At 32.3% G+C, this 15,716-nt stretch overlaps 2 protein-coding genes across 2 annotated transcripts; one reads left to right on the top strand and one right to left on the bottom strand.

Moving 5' to 3' along the window:
- The first annotated feature begins 207 nt into the window (after positions 1 to 207).
- Positions 208 to 5,902, top strand: LOC111703786 (uncharacterized). Its single transcript, XM_023475835.1, has 10 exons — positions 208 to 365; positions 624 to 758; positions 955 to 1,024; positions 1,432 to 1,565; positions 1,958 to 2,128; positions 2,556 to 2,693; positions 2,867 to 2,948; positions 3,397 to 3,464; positions 3,752 to 3,817; positions 5,641 to 5,902. The coding sequence occupies exons 2-10, from the start codon at positions 625 to 627 to the stop codon at positions 5,723 to 5,725; spliced, it is 948 nt and encodes a 315-aa protein (XP_023331603.1). The 5' UTR covers positions 208 to 365; position 624; the 3' UTR covers positions 5,726 to 5,902.
- A 635-nt stretch (positions 5,903 to 6,537) lies between these two features.
- Positions 6,538 to 12,901, bottom strand: LOC111703805 (uncharacterized). The gene is made up of 10 exons (XM_023475868.1): positions 12,761 to 12,901; positions 12,227 to 12,281; positions 12,088 to 12,148; positions 10,858 to 10,962; positions 9,258 to 9,321; positions 9,136 to 9,194; positions 8,611 to 8,712; positions 7,967 to 8,077; positions 7,209 to 7,274; positions 6,538 to 6,674 (listed from the first exon to the last, which is right to left on the bottom strand). Exons 1-10 carry the CDS (start codon positions 12,837 to 12,839, stop codon positions 6,600 to 6,602), a joined length of 777 nt encoding a protein of 258 aa, XP_023331636.1. The 5' UTR covers positions 12,840 to 12,901; the 3' UTR covers positions 6,538 to 6,599.
- Between the last annotated feature and the right edge of the window lie 2,815 nt (positions 12,902 to 15,716).

The raw sequence follows: 15,716 nt of genomic DNA, 5'->3' as shown, positions 1-15,716 counted from the left end.
TTATGACTATAAATATGAAAAAATAAAAAAGTTTTAAATTTTTTTTTGTATTACACGATTTTAACTTCTAATTTTCTGGGATCATCTAAAAAATAGAATCCATATTCTTTCACATACTCTGTATTAACCCCCCCCCCCCCCCCCCTTCAATAGCTGTGCCTCTTGCCTCACCCCTGAAATCCTGTATTTCTTGAAACCCGAGAGTCGAGAGAGTTAAGAAATCAGCTGGTCTGAGTTCAGTGTATACAATCTACACACATTGTTCACTGTTCAATCTAGAGTGTTTATTTGACCCTTTTATCTTCGTTAAAGTTATTATTTGCCTTTCCCAACTATATATCTACTTTACAAGTCAATTTCTCCAGGTATTATAATTTAATAAATGTTTTTTAAAACACTTTTATACCTTAATAACGATTTTTTTGTAATCTTGTTCTACACGTTTACAGTTCAGCTGACATTCAACTAAACTTGTTACTAAGTCAAGCCGATCAATTCACATTGCAGGGGGGGGGGGAGGTCTGAAATAGGTTTCTTGGGACACGGGGAGGGGGCACGGGACCCCCACTCCCTTAGTTACGGTCCTGATTGGTTTGTTCAACTTGACTTATTTCTGTTTGTAGAATGGTTGTAAGCCTGAAATGGAGAGGAAAGGGAGGAGATGTAAAGATTGCTGGAGAGTTCAACGGGTGGGAACCCAGCCCTACAGATAGGACACATGACATGTGGCAGGTCAACCTGGACCTAAAACCGGGCAGGTTAGAGCTTATAAGACAAAAAAAATCAGGCATTAAAATTAAAATTAGATTTAGAGTAAATTTACATAAAAAGATTTATGGATTACAATGGTCAGATGTATATTTTTGTTTAAATTAAATTGTTTTAGTTTATTGAGTCATACCTATTATTTAAAAGAGCTAGTGTATTCTTTTAATTGTTAAATGTTTGCTGCAGGTATGAATACAAGTGGGTAGTTGATGGAGAATGGCTATTGGATGAATCTCAAAGAATAGATACTGATACGGTAAATTAATCACTTTTTTGTTTATGATGATAAGATACAAATTATAGTTTATATTGGGGCGTATACAATGGAGGGGGTAGGGTTGCATAATGCTTATGAGGGCTTAAATATGTAAAAAATTTGGTTTCCAGGTAGTTATACCCCCCCCCCTCCCTTTTTTTACCCTCAATTGGAAAATTATTATATCCCCCCCCTCAGGACCATTTCCTGAAAATGCCCCTGGTTTTATCATAACCCAATCAACAGCTAATTGCAATGTTTGCTTTTTCTACATTATTACCACTATTAAGGTTTCAAGGGCACCGTTGTGAATCGGGTATTTTTAAGGGGGGGGGGGTACTACAAATTACAATAACTGTCTTTAAAAATATGTCCTAAACTATCTTAAAATGGTAAATGAATTTTAGTCTGGGAACAAAAACAATATTCTTATCGTGGAAGAAGGATGTAAAGACCAGAAAGAAGAGGAAGGGAAAGCGGAAGTCCATGAAGAGATGAAAGAGAAGATTGTTGATGAAGAGGGAGAGGGGAGCGGAGATAGGTACACAACAGGATATTGCATTGTTTTGTAATTCTTAATTTTATCAATAAAAGCTTCAACTTTTTTCCTTCGACAAATTAATTATATCAAATTCTTTAAGTTTAAAAATGAAGTTGTGAAAATCCTTAGATTACGGAATTTTTCTTTTCATAGCGGTTTTGTCTCACAAAAGAGGTGCCAACTTCAGAAATGTGGAACAATTTATCTGTTTTTATAAAACAGGTCTATTTGCCACTGAAGTAACGAAAAAATTACATTATAATCACAAACTCGACATTTAACGATTATTAGTTTCAGATTATGTTTTAAATTTATTGCAATCATTATTATGTGAGTATTTTTGTGTCCCCGGAATTTGGTTGGTTTAATAAATATTAGTTTTTGTCCTTCAGTGATAGTTGGGAGCGTGTTAGTGTTGGAGATTGTTCAGGAGAAGATCTCGCTAATAAACCTGAACCCGGAGAACCCAAACCTGAACCCGGAGAAACCAACCCAACTCTGGTCGGTTCAACCCCATCCGTCCAACCAGGGAAGAAGGAAGTCAATATAGAACGAGTTTTCAGGTATGATTTTAAACAAATATCTCATGTTAGTTTATGGAAAAGTTACTGAGCATAGGGGTAGGTTTTCAAGGATAAGAATAAGTTTATTTTTGTCTTTTTTATGTTATTCTTTAAAATACCTTTTTAGCCTTATAGATATAAAAAATTGAGTCTAGAACTTATAATTGGGATAGTGCCTAGCGATGTCAGCTGAACCAGATATCCACATTGTTAATTTTAACTGAAGAATTTAGGTCTAATTTAGGATATTTAAGTTGAATAAACCAAGAGATAATCGAAAATGATTCCAAGAAAAGGGTGGATATGCCTGAAGACTTAAAATAAACCGTAATGGCTAGGAGGAGGGGAACCAACTAAGCGTGTTTATAATAATCATATAATTAAAAGTTTTGTTGTCTGGAAAATTCTATTGATATTTAATTTTCAGTCCTGGATCTGAATACAATGCTGAGATGAATGAAGGGGAGAAGGATGAGTATATGGTTGAATACTGGGATACCCTCGACTATACCCTCATGAAGGAGGGACTATGGCTCAAGCAGATCAAAAACAAGTGGATTCTGAGGTAAGCTTTGTGGATTCTATAAGAAATTGGGGGTTTGATAACCTGTAAAAATATTAACCTAGTTTGATTAATTGCACTTAAATAAATTTTTTATTCACTTTTGATGAAAAAGACAACTATCTTAAAAAATAAGTTTTTATGATTAAATAAATAAATTATTTATTTACTACAAGGAGATTGGACAGGGCGGGGGTTTCTAGTGTAGAGGATAAAACAGAAATAGAAAAATATCTTTTTCAAGCATTGGGAATCCAGGTATAAGGTTAAACTCATTTCAATATCAACATCTTTTCACATTTTTTCTCTACATTCTCAACTTGTAATTAATGTTGGCATGGAACATTCAAATAGTATCAAAAATTTAGAAAGGAATTGCAACAAATTCTTAATGTTTTCTAAATGAAAATAATTCTAAACAATTTTTTGATAAATAAATCTTTAATAAATAAACGGAGTGAGATATCCAAGTTTTTATCGCGGAAAATTGATTGTTTTAGTTGTAGTTTCTCTACAAAATTGATTAACGATATAGAGGCTAAGAAAGAATTTAACACTTTTTGAAGATAGAAAAACGACAATATCTTTGAGGTTTTAAGGGTACCATTGTGAATCGGACATACATTGTGAGTCACTCCAAATAACGTCCTTAAAACTTTTTGTACTTAATATTAATGGATGAATCATTGAATATTGCTTTTTCTAGAAAACCTTGGAAAGTTATGTCTCTGACAACTTAGGATGTAACATTCAATTTAATGGGAGTACACACAGGTATGTACGCATTATTTTAAAGGGTTTATTTTTATCTTTATTTTGAACTTTTTTAATAGAAATAGAAATCATAATTTTTTATCACAATGCTCAATTGACTCTTGAGATTAAATATAACCCTTAGTCTTAAACATTCAATATTCAATCTCTTACAACGACAAAAAAAAAGCTTTTTGCATTAAAAGAATTGCAATTGTTTTTAACTTCTCTGGCCCCTACATATTAATATTATCCTTTTATTCCCCCCCCCCCCTTCAACCCCTTGATTTTAAATGTTCTTTTTTAAGATACAAGTATGACGATGTTACTGTGGAGTGTATACAAGAGGGGGACCTACGTACAGTGTCACTCAGGTACAGAACAATGCAATGCAGTGCAGTGCAGTGCAGTGCAGTGCAGTGCAGTGCAGTGCAGTGCAGTGCAGTGCAGCACTGTAAGTTATATTATTTAGTGTACAGATGATACATTGCATGGGGCGGACTCCCCTAAAGTTTTAACCATGTCAACACAATGTTGGCAGTGTGTTGCAAATTAGATAATTTCTAATGTGTATATCCAATCAAAATACATTAATTAATTTCGGAAAATGTCGTAACATTTCTTTTTATGTCTATAATTGTGTTGAAATGGTTGAAACTTTAACCTTCCCTATGCAGGAGTCCGCACCATTCATGACACCGACCCTGCACAAGAATATCTAGATTTGTTCACAATCAATTTTTCATAAAAAACTACGATACGTCACGATAAAATATAAACAAATCCTTTTTCCTAACTTATGTATCTCTATGGTACTATAAAGTCTGCACACTAAAACAGTAAAGTTTACTCTATTTTACACTGTCTAAGTGGTATTACTATTTACAACACTGTTATTTTGGTTCGCAGTGTTATTAAGTTATTGGACAGAAATTTTCTCTTCATCGATAAGGTTCAAGCCTTTTTAGATTTAATTTTGTCCCGAGCTTGAGCAAGGGACAAAGAATAATCTAAAAAGGCGAGAACCTTCCAGATATAGAGAAAATTTAAGTCCAAAAAGTTTATAGCACGTGGTGGCAAAAAAAATTGTACATGTTATTTTATGAAACGTTTGTGAACTTGTCTTTTTTCAATGGCTGTTTCTAGATCAAATAAGCTTTGAAACAAAGCAGAAGTCAAAATTTTTAGTAATTGGAAATATCCTAAATTTATTTGAGAAAATCCGGGAACCAATCAAAACTTTATAGTACACGTGCTATAACTTACAGCTAATTTAACATTATAGCACGATAATTACTTAATAGCAGTACACTATAGTATAAAGTATTTTAGCAAATTTTTAAATTTACTTTTACGAGAATCAATGTTCATGTTTTTTCAAATGTTATTGACAAACAGATCTATTGTTTATTTTACTTACCAGTATTTTTATAAAAAAGTGATAATTTTAAAGGATTACTAAGATCTGTACAATGTATAATTACTAATTTATTTTGAATATTTTTAGCTATAATACTGTTGACAGATAACAGCAACACGCTAGACAAATCCGGATAATAGGCCGGTTAGGATTTTGAAAGGGGTGTTTATTATCCCCAGACGATTATTTCCCGATGGCCGAACAATACACACACAACAGAGTACCCCGTCACAGAAATTCGATAACAAAATCTTTATTTCCTAAAAAATAACATAAATTATAGGTCATGTTGAATTGTACAATGTTATAATGAATGTTAATAGTGGAAAAAATCTTACGAATTATTTAAGTATGGAAGGGGTGATTTATTTGTTGGTCAGTATTGAAATACGTTTTTAACTTCTGAAAAAAATTACAGTTGAATATTTAACGAAATTCACTTATGCTTCTTATGAAAATATTTTGCTTAACTTTAATGATTTCACAACAACGAAATGTTTCAAGCTCCGTCGGAGGAGGACAATGGAATTAGCGGGCTGAAATTTGGTTTGGCTGTCTCCGACAGGAGATTCCAGTAGAAGACGACATTTTACAGAGGTTTTGAAATTAATGGTTAACAAATACTTATGATCTATTTTATTCGGATCCGCCATTGGTCGACACTAATAATAAGTGTTTGAGAGTAAAACATTTGTTCAGGTTTTAATTTTGCTCTTCCGATCCGAATCAACATTAAGGATTTTAAGCGATTTTTTATCCCTCTAATTCTTGTTATAGGCTACAATCTGAATTATGCCCTGGATTGAAGAAAATCTACGAAACCGCTCGACATCTTGGCTTGGAGAAGTTAAACCTTGTGTAATCAATAGATCTCTCTTGCAATCTCTTCTCAAGATTTTTGAGTTGGTTTTTTTCTCCAGTTTAAATAAAATGGAGATCTAATGTTTTTCGTCCTATTGTTGCGCTCAATTGACTATTTACTTGAATTTAAGTTTTTAAATGTTTTTATATTTTTATGAATAAACCGCTTTTATTTTTGCATTAGTTTTAAGTAGGGTTATTTATGACATATTTACTCGGTCACAACTTGATTACTGAAACCAGTTTTTACTCGATATTAAACCTGTTATCATTGGATCACTGTTAAAACTCGTTCTGTCTGAAAGTCACGTCTGAGTACGAAATGAAGAGAGAAAGCCGCTAAACGACGCATGATCGTACACTTTCTATCTTTCTTACTTTCTACTCTGACACTCAGCTGTTTTGGTTGTAACATTTTAACAAGGGATTTTATATTTTCCCTTTCAAAATGAGAATAGCTTAAGAGTTGGCATTTTTATGAAAATATTTGATTTTTTGTGAATTATTTTTTGAGTTTATATTTGCCCTTGACATGGCAGTAAAAACTCCTGGAGTTAAGAATGGTCAGCTGATTATATCAAGGCACTGCACTGCCTTCTTTCTGGAATCACGCGTGTAATTTTGTGATTATTATCTCTAGAAATTTACTTCTAAAATTAGGTTGACAAATATATGCAGCAAATTATATCAAAAATCAAGACAATATTCAAGTCGTCTTGCATACTGTCATGTTTCCTGGGACACCCTGTATGTTCAGTAAAGTGTAAAAAAGGCGTCTTCCTTGGTCTAATTTTGTAGAAAATACTTTGACCATTATCTTATTGGTACGTTTATTCAATTGATTATTAACAAGTGTATATAAATATTAATGTAAACTATTTATGCGTTATTCTATGAGTTAGATATGTTTGTGCGTCACTCAATCCCTCTTTCTTGTATTGCAAGTTAGCCTAAAATATTAAATAATTCGGAGTAAAAGAACTTCAATTAAAGAGAATTTGTTTTAATGTCTTTGTTTTTAAATAAATGATAAACGAAGAATTAAGTTCTGGGTTTGATTACATTTATCTCCAATTGTTCCTTTTTTACCAGTTAGGAACCCTGAACTGGGAACTTTTATATTTAGGATATCTAGATAAATGCTTGAAATCGATCTTTTGTTAATCTTCATATTATTTTAGTCTTTATTCGATATCCTGGAAGGTAACCTTTCCTAGTCAGGGGCTAAGTGGAGCTTAGATTAGGGGATTAAAGTAAAAATAGATATTTGGAAAGGTATAATTTTACCGATTCTAAAACTTAAAGTGCTCTTAAGTGATATCAAGATCATGTAATTGAGATTATGAGTATTCAACAATAAAAAATCTCCGATTAGCACCCCCCCCCCCCCCCCACACACACACACCTTCCCATAATTAATTCCATTTCACCCCCTTTAGTTACTATAAAATGGTAAAGAATAAGATTTAAAATGATTGTTTTACCTCCATAACTGTGGATAAGGACATATCGCAAAAGCCTGATCTTGACTCGTATTCAACCACGGCAATCTGAAAGTTTTTAAATTTTATTTATCATACAGGGTTTCTTTTATTGTTACGATTCTACAATAAATTTACTTTTATATGTTTTGGCAGAATAGTTTAATAGTGTATTGAATGATTTGGCAAAAAAATTAAGAAATGAAATGTTGATTGAAGACATTTTCCATTATTCTTTCCAACCTGACGCAGTATAATATTTCTAACTTTGACTACTCATGCATGATCTATGAGAATTCATAAAATGCTGCGACATCAGATAAACCGGGTTTACAGAAAACTAGATTATGTGGCAGTTAATCGGTTAGTTTCTGAAAACATTCTGAATTGCAATGTGAAAAGAAATCCATAATTCTTTTTGCTTGAAACATTGAAAGAAACTGTCAAGACAGTTCTGGATATATCAATTTAATTAAATTGGCTGTCCTTTTTAGAATTGTGTGATTGTGTTAGGAACTCATGAAGGGTCCCTTTCAAATGTACTAATCATTTCTTATAATATTAAAATTCAATTTTTAACTTCAAGAATTTTATAAGCTTAGATACAGACGGATGGGCCATTCATGCTTCTCCCACAAAACTGCATGAGTATCATTTTTGTTTCTATTATTTTTAATTCTTCATTCCAAGCTTTTTTTTCTGCAAACAAACCGAGTTTAAGATGTATTCTGTCAATTGATGAAAATTCAATAAAAACTTACATTATTCCAGTTTTCAGAGTGAGGGATTCCAACCCGTGAAATGGTCGCTCCAACCAAAGGAAATAGTTTGAAAAGGCAGGTGTTCTCATAAATACTAAATACATCAGGGTCCTGAACGTAAAAGGCCAAATTTTATAAAAATCAATGCAGAGATGAACTATGTAGACTAAGCTGACTTAGTGTGTTAGTGCTGGAACCCTTAAACCTATTGTCTGATAAAGAATGAATGAGATATCCATATTTATCTTTAAAAATTTGTTATTTTTATGTTTTGGTTTCTATGAAAAAAGCTTGAGAAACGACCATAACTTCAACATTATGATCAGTTAAAGGTTTCAGGGGTACTGTTGTTAGTCGGGCTTTGTCATTTTTGCATGGAGGGTCACTTGACATTTTGTTTTCAGTCCCCTAAAAATATTAAATGTAGAAATCCATCTCTAATGATACTGTTTGATTAGCAACATTTTCAGCGGCTAATTACTTGAATTAAGCATCTAACCTTTGTTTCTATAAGTGAACTGGAACATTTTGTAAATGTAAAAAAAAAGAAATAACTTTGTGACTAAGGAATAAATTTGGACGTTCCCTCGAAATTACGTTGGCAGTCCCTTTAAATACAATTTATCAAGATTAAAAATATTTACTTTTTTCTTCATTATATTGACCATGATTGATGAATATGTTTGACTCCTGGCCTGTTCACTGCAGATCTGTGTTCGTAGCTCATTTAGAAAACTTGATGCCTCCTGTAAAAGTATTAAAAAAAACATTCTACGTTATCGTCAAAAATCTTGTTATCGGGGAGTTAATGATTAAATTTGGACCTGACACAGTCGTCGTATATATCAACAAAATGAAGACTATTTCCGATGCCTACCATGGTTTTAACAGCATGAATACACATGAACATTGAAACTAAGAGAAGCTGTCATTTAATTGCTTTTCTTTGATTCCTTGTAAGCTTCGAATTTGAAGAAAGCTTTTAAGAAATCAAAACTTAAATCGAAAAGTTGTCTTCATTGTATTAATATAAACGCCTACCACTGTACAATTGTTGATTTGCGATTTGTTGTCATTTTATTACATTCTTGAATTGATAAAAATATCTTTTTTTAGAATCCACTCAACAACAAAAAATAAAATAATAACTAGAAACTTTACTCCGCTACCTTTCCAGTTCCTACTCTGGGAGACAAAGATTCGCCTGTGACATACTTCACAAAAAGCCCTGAATAAACAGCAAAAAAAAATAATAAAATGTCGGAATTTTTTTAAAGCTTTACAGCTTTACCTTTAATTTTGATGATAAAGTTTATAAGTACCCGTTTACCCTCTGCTGCTTCAAAGGGATAAATCTAAAAAATTTAAATAATCAAGCTCTTCGAAAGCTAACGCTGGTCAAACGGCTAAACTAAATTGGCTGACATTTTTTGAGGCAACCCATGGGTGACCTAGGCTAAAAAATACTGAATTTTTGTAATTTTATGGGCACTGCAAAATTCATGATTCAAGACCACGCGCGGGTAAACGGTAGGGGTAACTATGAGTGACCGGGGTAACGCCAGGCAATTCAGGTAGTAATAATGAAAAATAATCTTTCTAATCTTAAACGAAGAAAATAATTTTTGGTTTTGTTTTGAAACATGGAAAATATATATTTTCCATAGAAGAGCTGAATTATGAATTAGGGGGCGGAAACGTCATGTATGTGTGTCTGTACCAAAAGAGTGTGTGTAAGCAATAACGAACCGAAGGCGTGTACTAAGGGTTATACAGTGTATCAGAATCTTGATATTTCAGTTTAGGAGAGTATATTTGTTTATTGTTAATTGTTTACTTAAAAATCAGTTTAATATGCATGAAATATATCATTTATAAATATAAGTTAACACTATAAGCCAAATTTTCTTGCAAAGAATGTAATTTTATTAAAGTTTACAATAAACTCTCGTTATTCAAGCTTAAATATAATTGACGACATTGTTCTGCAATGACTGTAGTCATGTTGTGTGTCTGTACAAAAAGAGTGTGCGCGTGTAATAACGAACCACGCGTGATTTTACGGTTATGAATGAGAGAAAAAAAAACTGTATTGGTCCCAAGAATCATGGGAATTAAGAGACGACTTGAAAGTCGTCTTTGATTTCTTTGATTTAATGCATGGCAAAGAAAGTTAAATAACGAGGCTGCACGTCTGACGAGCTTTTCATAAAGTGGTCTGAGTGGTCTACCTTTCTTAGATCTTAATCATAGACGAAGATAATACAATAGACAATATTAGACAATAAGACAATTTCAATTCGTTAAAGAAATTGAAATTTGTAAAAGTTTTGCAATATCTCCGTCAATTTTGAAGATTCAAAAATGGTAGACCGGAAATTGTGTAAATCTCAAAACCAGGCGTTTTCGATTTTAGGCGTTTGAGCTGGAATACTGAAATAATTGTGTTCATGAAAAAATGCCGCATGTATCAAAGACGATATAAAAGTCGTCAATGAATTTCCAAGTTCTTCTCAGTAATAGCTTTTTAATAAAATAAAAGATAGATTTAAAATGAAAGCAAGCATATTAGATAATTAGATTTACTTTAATTTGAAGAGGGAGGGGGGAGGGAGGGGCGGAATTAGGCCAAAAAGTCCAAAATATGACCAAAAAATAAATTAATAGTCAAAGAATTTCTGATAAACTGTCTGCATGTAAAACTTCAAAATTTGTTTTTAAAACTTAAACCAAAGTCTAAATATTCAAATTTTAAATCAAGTTTTGAAGCTTCGCAATTTTTAAACAATTTGAAAAACGGGTATTTTTAACTTTAAAACGACCAAACAAATTTAGTTCTTGGACTTAATTTACTCAAAACATTTTCTAATTTTGTAAGAATAGACATATACCTCTAGTTTCTTGATAAATGTAAGTTGGTTAAAATATCTAGACAACTGTTCTACACTATCCTCAGAAGATATTCTTTTCGACACCAGAGCGTATTCCCAGTCAACCTGAGATAAAAACTTATATAATATACTTTACTTGTATGGGTGTCTGTCTGTCTGCGTGTTTGTTTGTTTTGTATCCAATAAACGGCTGAACAGATCGGGACCAACTTTTTAGCAGGACCTCATGTGAACCCAGGGAAGGTATATGGATGATCGAATTTTCAAAAATTTGCCTGTAACAATAATCGATTTTTGAAAATTTTGAAAATCCATGATATTGTTTTCTTTTATAATGTATACAAAGAGAAAATGTTCAAAATTGAAAAAGAAGATGGGCGCGAAGCATCCTAAAAGCCTAGTATGGTAAAAGTAAAATCGGATTCAAAATTATAAGTCTACAATGAATACTAGAAAACTTTGGAATAGAAAGTCAACTTTTAGACTTAAGAGGTATACTTTAAGTAGTCCAATGAATAAGAGCTGCATAGCAATTACGCAGTGTAAAGAGACCCATCTCACTTAATTAATAGCAATTACGCAGTGTAAAGAGACCCATCTCACTTAATTAATAGCAATTACGCAGTGTAAAGAGACCCATCTCACTTAATTAATAGCATTTTCGCAGTGTAAAGAGACCCATCTCACTTAATTATTTGATTTAATAACTTACTACAGTGAAACCCTTAATAACGAATACATCGGAAGAATTTATCAAATGCCGTCTTGACAATTTTTCAATTAGTTTTATACTATATTAGGTAAATTATAGTATTTGCGAAGATAAATAAATAGCCATGAATATGCGAGAACAGTTTTGAAGAGTTGCATATTATCATTTAATTAAAAAACTAAATATCTGCAACATTCCATTATCAGAAAGTGAAGATTACGACATTTGATGAATTCTTTCGATGTATTCGTTATTAAGGGTTTCACTGTAGTAAGGCTATTTGCTTTTTTGTAAACATAAAATTGACTTCACTATCGCATTGATGTCGTCTACTTATTCTTCAGGTTTCAGATAATTTTGGAAAAGGTCAAGGCCCCCCCCCCCTAAAATATATCCTGTATACGCCCCTTGCGACATTCTCTTCTACCGGAGATTATAGATTAAGTTTGAATCTACAAGTTTTATTCAAATGATCAGAAAAATTACGATTTTATAAAAAGCCAAATGAAAAAACTTACTGTCAGTTTATCATCTTTGCCTAAATGTCCATCTAAATTTCTCTCTATCTTCAAAATATCACTAAAATGTAATATTTATTTATATAAATTTTGCTTTTATTGTTTAAATATCTTTTTTAATGTATGAATCTAAACTTACTCTATATTCTGGAGAGAATAAAGTTCATTTTCCGATCCCTTCAGTTTCAGCAAAACTTTAAAAAATGTGGATATTGAGTAATTGTATTTAATTTGAATAATAAATATTTAATGAAATATGAATTTAAAAAAGAAATAAATAAAACAATTAAGAAAAATATGAATGAAGAGATAAATTAGAACTTGAAGTATATTTAGTTGTACACTGTTGTTGACAATAAACCAATCTCCTAACCCCCATCCTTACGTATTTCATGTACCGGCCCAACTATTAATCAGCTAGAGCAAGCTGAACAGTAAAATAAAGTAGTATAAAAGTATGTTTTATCATAACTCATAAACCCCTTGACCGAGTTGATTTGAATTCTTAAATGGGAACTCAGTAGGACCACGGTAATGTTCTTAGCATGTTTAAAATTTCTAGAAATTGAGTATGTTGACTTTTAAAGAAAAATCTTAGTTTCCTGTCAAAGCTGGGTACCCAAGATATACATACATCATAAACTTTTTTAACTGTATATATACTAGACGATACCTAATAATCTTCTCTCGTTTCTTGGGAATACTGTATACAAACCAACTGCAAGAAGCAATATTATCATGTAGGTTTCCATTCTATAGTAATAATAAGAAGAGTTGTAGTTAAAGATAAACTGCAGGCAGTGCTTGTCAAATATCTGTGTACATACAATACAGGGTGTCCCAATATACATTATTAATATTATTAATTCAAAAATAGTGCTTTTAAAATTAAGGTCATTTATAATAAATGACAAACATTGTTGTTTCTTTTTTGAAATCCCAAGAATACTAATTTATTATTTTTCGACGTGCAGCAGTTTTTAGATAAGTAAAAAGAATATTATTCACAAAAAAAAATATATTTTTTAAAAATCTAAATTTAAGTTTTCACACTCTTGTAAAGATAAGAAAGTGCACACTCATGCACGTAAAGTTCAAAGAGTACTCTTTCAACTTGGGTTATGTTTGCAAGATAAGAATGCGTTAAGGTATTTTCAATTGTCGTCTTCCGTTAGAGGTTAAGAGTCATGACTACTAGGGTCACGGAGTATGGAATATAGCCCTTGATGTCGCACACCATTTAATTAATCCATAGTACAAAAATGCAAAAATAAAGCCAACCATGAAATCGCATGCCCACAGAATAAACGCGATTTTTTTAATATTTTGCAATTTTTCGGGATTTTACCAGTTTTTACAGTTTAGGTCATTTCATGGTCAGTTTGGAATTGGATAGTGTGAGAACCGGGGGGATGATAGTTCTCTACCTGTGTGCTCAGTTAGCTGTACTGTACACTTTCAAATGTTTACTAATATTGATATACAGGGTGTCCCACATCATATTAGATCGTCAATCGGTCTAAATTAAGATTTTCCGGACTAATCAGAAAATTTAAGAAGAATGAATTGTTTTGAAAAATTGAATAAGGCTAATGTAAGAATTTGCTTGCGGAAAATGCAAAGTTTATCGTGTATTATGGGTTTATTTCGGCGTTAAAACTTGGAGATGATCTAATTTGATATGGGACGTTCTGTACTATAGGTTAGGCCAGAATCCACTTATAATAAACAAATATGCAGTACACTATAACCTCGTTGGTGAGAACAAAATCAGCCACATTTTGGAAAGCTGGTGTCCTGAGCTCTATATTGAAATATAATAGATATTTATGGAAAATTACTTTTTTGCAAGAAAATATTTGGATTTTTTCTTTAAAGAAATAAAAGAACAGAGATATTTGTTCCTGCTCGTTGACCCCTCTTAATAGCCCCCCCCCCCCCCAAAAAATAATAATTTTTTTTTTTGGGGGGGGGAGATATTGATATTTGTGCAGATATTGAAAGTGTATAAAGTGTATAAAATGTTTAAAGAAAGCGTAAAAATAGAAAGTTTTGAAGACCACCATTGTGACTGTATTTTAAAACTATTAAGACTTTTTATTTTTTAACTTGTCAAGAAACTCATAGCATTTATTTTGAAATAGTAAATTAACAACAATAATCATGTTTTTTTCTCATGTTTTAATTCCGGTGGAGTATCATTAACATTAACATATAAGTAAAAGAATGTTTGAAGATGCTTAAATTGTTTATTTTGACAAAAATATCCAAATATTCTAAAATCAGAAAAAGAGACTTTATCACAACATTAATACTAAAAATACGGATATTGGTTTAAAAAAAACATTATAAGAAATCAAAGTAATGAATCAAATTGAATTTTAACTGTTTAATGCATTTGATCACTTGATTTGCCCATGACAAGGCAGGAATCTAAATATTATATTATATTAAAAGAGTTTCAAGTTGATAAAAATTGTCCTTAGTGGGTAACCCTGTGAATGAAAAAGCGAAAACTTATGCCTGAAAATGAATTGATGTATAAAATTGAATAAACCTTAAATTTATCTTGATCTTCTCTGCTTTCAGCAATCTCAAAATGAAGAACTGTAAGTTTTGGAAACCATCCCAAAACTGTGCTGGCAGAGCTGCATATGATGATAACCATCCCAAAACTGTGCAGGCAAGGGCATATGATACTCAATAACCATCTTTCCTTAAATGGCAAATGTGTCAAGTTTATAAAACATAAAAACACCCCATATGAAAAGACTTTCACCTACCTTCACACTTTGGTATGAATTTATGATTTTTCCACCAGTACTTGTGACTGGGAAATAGTCCAGGGTTTGTTAGATTAGTCTTGTATTTTTTTATTTTAATGTTAACCGGATATACTTAATGTTGACCGGATATACTTAATGTCGACCGGATATTCTTAATGTTGACCGGATATACTTAATGTTGACCGGTTATACTTAATGTTGACCGGATATACTTAATGTTGACCGGATATTCTTAATGTTGACCGGTTATACTTAATGTTGACCGGATATACTTAATGTTGACCGGTTATACTTAATGTTGACCGGATATACTTAATGTTGACCGGATATACTTAATGTTGACCGGATATACTTGACCCTACGTAGTTTGGCCGAATAATAAAGTGTGGGGGGAGGGGCAAACATTTTTTTTCAGGGAAGGCGACGCTCAGCACCCGCCGGGCCTGAAAAAACAATGGACACCATAGACTTTACTGATCCAGGGAAGGGGGCTGAACCCCTATAGAACCCCTGTGTATGTCTCTGACTCATTCCACATTATTCATGCATATTACTGAACTATGTCAAGTTTACAGATCAAGCCTAATATGCCTTGAATTAATATTTCAACCGGTAGTCTTGAATGCATAAAAATTTCCAAAATGGAGGTTGCGCTTCACGGCGTTGAAATTCCTCTGGCGTACTTGACCTTAAAGTAATATCATCTCAATATAGATAATTTTACTCCAGTGCACACTAATACAGGGGAAGATGGGCAATCTTCAAACACGACTTCAACCAAGGTTCTTTTATAAGGTTGGTTACTCTGGATGCGCTCCAATGTACGGGAAATGTCGCCTCCTT

This window comes from Eurytemora carolleeae, unplaced genomic scaffold (assembly GCF_000591075.1).
Source record: "Eurytemora carolleeae unplaced genomic scaffold, Eaff_2.0 scaffold114, whole genome shotgun sequence".
Taxonomy (NCBI): Eukaryota; Metazoa; Arthropoda; class Copepoda; order Calanoida; family Temoridae; genus Eurytemora; species Eurytemora carolleeae.
The sequence above is the reverse complement of the archived record's forward strand: the minus strand, read 5'-3'. Positions and strand labels throughout refer to the sequence as shown.